This window comes from Coregonus lavaretus (assembly GCF_964263955.1).
Source record: "Coregonus lavaretus genome assembly, contig: SUPER_35_unloc_6, whole genome shotgun sequence".
NCBI lineage: Eukaryota > Metazoa > Chordata > Actinopteri > Salmoniformes > Salmonidae > Coregonus > Coregonus lavaretus.
Window position 1 is genome coordinate 352,063 of NW_028167176.1, and position 8,513 is coordinate 360,575.

Consider the following 8,513-nt stretch of genomic DNA (forward strand, 5'->3'; position numbering starts at 1 on the left):
ATGGCTCCACACTACTGGGGTTTTCATATGAAAACTAGGTCTATGTGTTTTTAACAGTTTGGATGGTTTCCACATTGAACACTACCCTCTGTATGTAGGGGTTGTGTATTTAGTTCAACTGGCTTGATGCTTGGTCCAGAGTGGATTGATAATTTATAAGTTATAACAAGTGAAGATTTTAAACATCCTTATGAATTTGTATTGCTGCAGTGGTGGACCAAAGAACAGTAATTAAGAATTAATTTCCATTTGCCTGTCAGCAAGACACTGTAGATTGACTATCAGACTGATAGGCTGTAAAGATGTGGATGGAATCCATATATATGTATTGTAGGCTAGTCTGTCATACTGTTGTAATTTACTTTTTTTTTTTTAAGTCAATGAACTGTTTGTCGTTAATTTTGTATTAGAGATACTACAAATAGTTAAATATTTTATTTTAGAAATATAATGAAATATTGTTTACACCAGAGAACAGCTGGTTTATTACATAGCTACAACATTGTTATTGTGGAGCACTCCTGTACAGTAGGTGGCGGTGTCCAATTTTCAACTCTACAGTTCAGCATATGATTACATTACTGTGATGATGAGTAAAGGAAAAATAATCTCACCAGCTAAAAACAAAGCTAGCTAGCTATCCATGTTTACTTTATGATATGATTGTATTTGTTTTAATAGCTTGCTAGATAACTGTAGACAATCATAATATAGAAAACATAAAGACTGTTTACATATTGAAAAGGGTCCAAAAGCGTCGGGCGACAATGTCGGGTTCCGTGGTCGAGTTCCAGGGGCAGATAGCCTCAATCATGGAGGTGCTAGCTAATGCGGCTGTAGCCGAAATCTGCAAAATTGTTGACGATGGCTACGCCGTTGTACATCTGGAGATTTCCCAAAGCCACAAGGAGAACGAATTTCTCAGGAGGAAAATGAAACTGATGGAACTTCAGGTCGCCAGGTTTCGAGCTGAGAGAACAAAGTTTTCAGAGGGGTCCGTCCACAATCGCTTCCATGGAATACGCCTGCTGAACAGACACAGCAATCGAGAGACTGCAACGACAGGTTGGTGATGATGGTACATTTGACAGTGTGCACATAGCCTAAATTAAATTCATCTTCAATTTGACCCCATACAACAATTGTGTTTTACAAAGTTCAAAGCAAGCATAATACATTCATTATGCATGTAATGTCAATACAGTTAGGGCCTAGCTGTATTATTGACGTTCCACCTCAGGAGGCAGAAGAAATTCGACTTGGCCCCTAAGACCTTTATGAACCTACAGATGCACCATTGAGAGCATCCTTTCGGCCTGTATCACAGTCTGGTACTGTAATTGCACCGTCTGCAACCACAGGGCTCTCTAGAGGGTGGTGCGGTCACAGGGGGCACACTGCCTGCCTTCCAGGACATCTACAGCATCGGTGTCACAGGAAGGTCAAGATAATCAAGGACCTCAGCCACCCGAGCCACGGCCTGTTCACCCACTACCATCTAGAAGGCGGGTGCATCAAAGCTGGGACCGAGAGACTGAAAAACAGCTTGTCACCACTAGACGGCCTCCGCCCAGTGCCCTGCCCTGAACTTAGTCACTGTTACTAGCTGGCTAACACCCGGTACTCTACCCAGCACCTTAGAGATTGCTGCCCTATGTACACTGGTCACTTTAATACTGTTTACATACTGTTTTAACCACTTCATATATATACACTGTATTCTAGTCAAGGCTCATCCTATATAATTACTGCTGTACACAAGTTGTCTATACACACCATTATATACATATATATTTATTCCGGACTCTGACATTGGTCGTTCTGATATTTCTACATTCCTTTCTTTTTCTTTTTTGGATTTGTGTGTATTGTTTTGTATTGTTAGGCATTACTGCACTGTTGGAGCTAGAAACATAAGCATTTCGCTGCACCTGCGATAACATCTGCAAAATATGTGTATGCGACCAATACAATTTGATTTGAGGATGTATCATGCTTACTTTGTACTGTCAACACCGCTAGGATCCTTCTAGCTCTATTGACACATAACATACGTCATGAATGCATTATGCTTGCTTTGTACTTTGTAAAACACCATTGATGGATGGGGTCAAATTAACCTCCCCCTTTATTTCCAGGACCTACTTGGCAAAGCAGAGCCAGACTTTCCAACAGGAGTTTTGGGAACAGCAGCATTCAAAGAGACAGACAGCCCATAGACGTGGACCAAGAGGATGTCTCTTGTGATGAGGTACAGTGAGGGAAAAAAGTATTTGATCCCCTGCTGATTTTGTACGTTTGCCCACTGACAAAGAAATGATCAGTCTATAATTTTAATGGTAGGTTTATTTGAACAGTGAGAGACAGAATAAAAACAAAAAAATCCAGAAAATCGCATGTCAATTTTTTTTAAATTGATTTGCATTTTAATGAGGGAAATAAGTATTTGACCCCCTCTCAATCAGAAAGATTTCTGGCTCCCAGGTGTCTTTTATGCAGGTAACGAGCTGACATTAGGAGCACACTCTTAAAGGGAGTGCTCCTAATCTCAGCTTGTTACCTGTATAAAAGACACCTGTCCACAAAAGCAATCAATCAATCAGATTCCAAACTCTCCACCATGGCCAAGACCAAAGAGCTCTCCAAGGATGTCAGGGACAAGATTGTAGACCTACACAAGGCTGGAATGGGCTACAAGACCATCGCCAAGCAGCTTGGTGAGAAGGTGACAACAGTTGGTGTGATTAATGGAAGAAATGGAAGAAACACAAAAGAACTGTCAATCTCCCTCGGCCTGGGGCTCCATGCAAGACCTCACCTCGTGGAGTAGCAATGATCATGAGAACGGTGAGGAATCAGCCCAGAACTACACCGGGAGGATCTTGTCAATGATCTCAAGGCAGCTGGGACCATAGTCACCAAGAAAACAATTGGTAACACACTACGCCGTGAAGGATTGAAATCCTGCAGCGCCCGCAAGGTCCCCCTGCTCAAGAAAGCACATATACATGCCTGTCTGAAGTTTGCCAATGAACATCTGAATGATTCAGAGGAGAACTGGGTGAAAGTGTTGTGGTCAGATGAGACCAAAATGGAGCTCTTTGGCATCAACTCAACTCGCCGTGTTTGGAGGAGGAGGAATGCTGCCTATGACCCCAAGAACACCATCCCCACCGTCAAACATGGAGGTGGAAACATTATGCTTTGGGGGTGTTTTTCTGCTAAGGGGACAGGACAACTTCAACGCATCAAAGGGACGATGGACGGGGCCATGTACCGTCACGTCTTGGGTGAGAACCTCCTTCCCTCAGCCAGGGCATTGAAAATGGGTCGTGGATGGGTATTCCAGCATGACAATGACCCAAAACACACAGCCAAGGCAACAAAGGAGTGGCTCAAGAAGAAGCACATTAAGGTCCTGGAGAGGCCTAGCCAGTCTCCAGACCTTAATCCCATAGAAAATCTGTGGAGGGATCTGAAGGTTCGAGTTGCCAAACGTCAGCCTCGAAACCTTAATGACTTGGAGAAGATCTGCAAAGAGGAGTGGGACAAAATCCCCCCTGAGATGTGTGCAAACCTGGTGGCCAACTACAAGAAACGTCTGACCTCTGATTGCCAACATGGGTTTTGCCAACAAGTACTAAGTCATGTTTTGCAGAGGGGTCAAATACTTATTTCCCTCATTAAAATGCAAATCAATTTATAACATTTTTGACATGCATTTTTCTGGATTTTGTTGTTGTTATTCTGTCTCTCACTGTTCAAATAAACCCACCATTAAAATTAGACTGATCATTTCTTTGTCAGTGGGCAAACTTACAAAATCAGCAGGGGATCAAATACTTTTTTCCCTCACTGTAAATCCCAATTTTAACAGCCGATTTCAAACTGTCACAGACCTATGTCTGTTTTAGTCTCAGACACCAGACACTTCCGCCTGGGGAAGAGGTTATGTCTGTATAGACGTGTATGCCAGCACATTATAACCAGTGGTGTAGTGGTAAAGAATAGGTGGGTAAACAGTGATCGTCGTTCATGTTGAGTAAAGTAACACTCCCTATACTTTCAGTGCATTTTTTGCGCAAAAAGTGTGTAAATGTTTGAACAAAAAACTAAAGGTGGAGTTTACCCTCCACTACACCACTGATTATAACACAATAACAACAAGGCAACTACTATGAATTTGACTAAATCCCATGTCATGCCCATATCTCCATTCAGTAGATAGTGTATGCTCTGTCTCACTCACTCATCTTTCCCACTTAACCCCATCAGCAGTCAGCAGAGACAGAGGACGGGGAACCAGACCTGCTGATCATCAAGGAAGAGGGAGAAGCAGATGACCAGGACTCTAGGACCAGCCACCCAGCCAGAACAGTGGAGGGCAGCAGAGAGCTAACCACCCAACCGGCTGCAGCCACCACAGAGGACCCAGCCTTCCAGCCCAGAGGCAACATCAACACCGCTATGGAGGTCAGTGGTTCTGACACCATCCTCCTCCAATCAGAAACAGGGAATGTGAACCAGGGACCCCAGCAGCACACAGGATTTGAACCCAGAGCAGAGAGACAGAGTCTGGACACAAAGTGTGACATGAACGGTGGCTTCAATCTCCTAAGAGATTCTTTAAACCAGGTGTTGAGAGAGGTAGTAGTGACTGATGATGGACCTAGGGAGTGGCCCAGTGGGCCCAGAAATGCAGACTAGCTCTGCCATAGAAATGAGAAGTGTAAGGTTAGAAAACCACAGGTTCCATTCCTCATCAGAACATGTGATAGTGATTGACTCTGTATCCAGTGGGCAGCAGGTAGATAGAGATTTTGAGTGGGGTCAGATGGGTACAGCTACTACACCACAGGTCAATGGGACTGGAAATAAGCAGGAAGTGGAAGTGTTTAACAGAAACACACCAATGATTCAACCCGATTCGATGAGAGACAACACTATGCAATTGGTTTCACCCCGTTTCTGGCCCTCAGAGATAAATACAGGCATGCATCTTGACACAGGAAATGCAGGTGAGGCCAACAAAGCTAGTTGGTGTTCGTTGGCAAGCCTCCATAGACATTCTGAAATACCAGGAAGAGGAGCTCAAGAACCAGCTCATACCCCACTTCCTGTCAGCATTTTAGACCAAGCGCCACAACTTCCTGTCACTCGAGTAATCTCGCCACAGACGTTAGACCAGGCACCGTAGAACGACCGTACGGTTTCCCGAGCTGCCATAAGAAGTTTGTCCATGAGAGCGACTTGCAGCAGCACGCTGTCATCCACACCAGAAAGCGGCCGTTCGCCTGTACCTTGTGTGAGAAGAGCTTTGTGTGCGCCAGCCATCTCCAAATGCACCAGAACGTTCACACTGGCGAGAAGCCCTTCAGTTGTGCACAGTGCGGGCGCAGGTTCTCCCACTCCAGCAATCTGAAAAGACATCAGAAGCTTCATCATTGACAACTGACACAGAATCAAGAGATTCCTATTGAAAAATGCTGTTATAGCAATATCATGAGTTCTAACGTAGTCATATGTCTGCAGGATGTTTGCCCTGGTCTCATACATCTACAATACAACGTGGTTCATATTTACATTATCTACAAAGACTGTTATGTTTTTTTGTCTCCTTGGCTCTTTTAGTGTCAACAGGATCACTCACATTGTCTGTTAAGGTTGATAATGGTTGTGTTTCTCTAAAGTTATGGCAGAACCTGCAGTTGTACTGTGAGAGTGAAAAACTGTCTGTTCTTTTGTATCAATTTGACCAATGGCTATTGCTGCATGTTTATCAATTTCTATAATTCCATCAATAAATAATATTTCTCAAATAATTTCATGGTGCTTCTTGACTCTAAATATACAGTACCAGTCAAAAGTTTGGACACACCTACTCATTCAATGGTTTTTCTTTATTTTTACTATTTTCTACATTGTAGAATAATAGCAAAGACATCAAAACTATGAAATAACACATATGGAATCATGTAGTAACCAAAAAAGTGTTAAACAAATCAAAACATATTTTATATTTAAGACTCTTCAAATAGCCACCCTTTGCCTTGATGACAGCTTTGCACACTCTTGGCATTCTCTCAACCATTTTCACCAGTCTTGAAGGAGTTTCCACATATGCAGAGCACTTGTTGGCTGCTTTTCCTTCACTCTGCAGTCCGACTCAACCCAAACCATCTCAATTGGGTTGAGGTCGGGGGCTTGTGGAGGCCAGGTCATCTGATGCAGCACTCCATCACTCTCCTTCTTGGTAAAATAGCCCTTACACAGCCTGGAGGTGTTTTGGGCCATTGTCCTGTTGAAAAACAAATGATAGTCCCACTAAGCCCAAACCAGATGGGATGGCGTATCGCTACAGAATGCTGTGGTAGCCAGTTTCAACATAGCGCTTGATGGTAACTTTTAAGGCGGCATACCTGTTAATTGAAATGCATTCCAGGTGACTACCTCATGAAGCTGGTTGAGAGAATGCCAAGAGTGTGCAAATTTCATCAAGGCAAAGGGTGGCTATTTGAAGAATCTCAAATATATTTTGATTTGTTTAACACTTTTTTGGTTACTATCTGATTCCATATGTGTTATTTCATTGTTTTGATGTCTTCACAATTTTTCTACAATGTAAAAAAATAGTAAAAATAAAGAAAAACCCTTGAATGAGTAGGTGTGTCCAAACTTCTGACTGGTAGTGTATATTCTCACATTGACCTAAATATATTGGAAGGAAAGGACATTTTCCTATTATAAGTACAGTGAATTATTGCTGTCCAATTTTAGTTTTATATGTTTTGAGGACAGAGAAGCTTTAGATTTGCTGTGTCCATGAGTTTAGTCAGTAAATTAACAACTTAATTCAAGCTGTTGGATCAATAATATAGCCTAGTCATAGCTGAGTTATAATAGACCTGTATTTGTTTGAGAGCTTTGTAAGGCTCATGCCTGTCAACTTAATTCTTCCCTCCTCTTTTCAGGCCAAATCTACTGTGGAAGGGGCGAGAGACCTCCAGCCATGGAAGAAAGAAGAGGATCTGAGGGAGATGCCAGGTAATGCTGAATGGATTGCTGTAATGGTGGCTTTAAGGAAAAATGACATACTGATTGACTACCTCATTGTTTTATTTGACTGCATATGACCATCATGCTTTTGTTGTCTCTTCAGGCACTGACAGTGGCCAGAGAATACCGGGCCCGGACTCACAGATCTCTCCAGACACAGACCAAGCAGAGCTCACTGAGCAGCTCAGAACCAAACACAGCATAGTGAATGTCAACAGATCAAACACTGTTTTCAAGTCAGACCTGGAGCCTGAGAGCCTGAGCCAGGCGCTCCAACTCACGGTTCCAGGACCTGTTGCTAAACAAAAGTGCAGCCTGAACCCCGAGAGAACAACCGATCTGTCTGGAACCTCCCGTAAGCAAAGAGGCAGTGATACAGCGACTGAGCGGCCATCTTGTTCTAGTTATGCTGCCGAGACAGTCTCAGGAAGCCCCTCGCCTCTCACAAAGATGAACCCCATTCCCCCACTTCCTCAGATGGTGAGGGGTGAACACGAGAATTCCCAGGGCGTTTCAGAGGTCAAATCTGAGGTCATAGTTATCGACCCCCTTCCTGTTGACGAGGGGGAGGGTGGGGATGACACGCCCTCTTCCTGGGGACAAGGTGACATCATGGAACCCAGGCATCATCAAGGAGGACATAGTGAAGCAGATGCCATGCTTCTTGGAGGACATTCGAGTAACACTCATCATCATCCTCACCCAGGTGTCCAGGCAGCAGCGAGACAGAACTCACATGAGAATCTGTTCTACACCATTGGCATGGACGGCGCTTTCGACAACCGCCTTGGCACCTTTCAGAACCCCGCAACCACCGCCACTGCTCCATTCGCCACGGGAACCGGAGAGCTGCAGTACCCCTCCTGGGTGGATTTCCCTGGGAGCGCCCCCGACACCCACCTGGGCGACATGACTGGGACTCATCAGGACAGAGGAGTGGGGGAGGAGGGGGCGAGGTCCTACAGGTGCACCTTCTGCGGGAGGGAGTACCCTCACCTGTGCCAGCTCAAGATGCACCAGAGGGTCCACACAGGGGAGAAACCATATGAGTGCGCCCAGTGTGGGAAACAGTTCAGCCAGCTGGGCAGCCTGAAGCGGCACCAGAGAGTACACACAGGGGAGAAACCGTTCAGATGCACTCAATGCGGAAAACAGTTCTCTCGTTCCAGCAACCTAAAAGTGCATCAGAGCGTCCATTCGGGTGAGAAACTGTTCCACTGCACCCAGTGTGGAAAGAACTTCTCCTTTCTGAGCAATCTGATAAGACACCAGGCAGTTCATGCACGTAAATTATAGGTTGTGTTGTATTGATTTGGGATTGTGTTTTCTGAATTTATTGTAAATTGAATGAAGTGTATGATTGCTCTGTCTTAAAGGTTGTTACCTGTTATTTTTTCTCCCCTGACTGTTATTTTGTATTCTGGAGCCATTTGTAAAAAAAGTATAAAAAGTGACAC

The 8,513-nt window shown here is 44.2% G+C and overlaps 1 protein-coding gene across 1 annotated transcript; it reads left to right on the plus strand.

The window, feature by feature from the left end:
• Positions 1-582: 582 nt before the first annotated feature.
• Positions 583-8,513, plus strand: LOC311110448 (uncharacterized protein). Its single transcript, XM_084188996.1, has 5 exons — positions 583-1,065; positions 2,139-2,251; positions 4,276-4,473; positions 6,972-7,044; positions 7,160-8,513. The coding sequence occupies exons 1-5, from the start codon at positions 768-770 to the stop codon at positions 8,350-8,352; spliced, it is 1,875 nt and encodes a 624-aa protein (XP_084045122.1). The 5' UTR covers positions 583-767; the 3' UTR covers positions 8,353-8,513.

Coding starts and splice junctions, on each gene's coding strand:
- LOC311110448 (XM_084188996.1), top strand. CDS start 768: ATGTCGGGTTCCGTGGTCGAGTTCCAGGGGCAGATAGCCTCAATCATG. Junction 1,066..2,138: donor TCGAGAGACTGCAACGACAG/GTTGGTGATGAT, acceptor CTTTATTTCCAG/GACCTACTTGGCAAAGCAGA. Junction 4,474..6,971: donor ACATCAACACCGCTATGGAG/GTCAGTGGTTCT, acceptor TCCTCTTTTCAG/GCCAAATCTACTGTGGAAGG.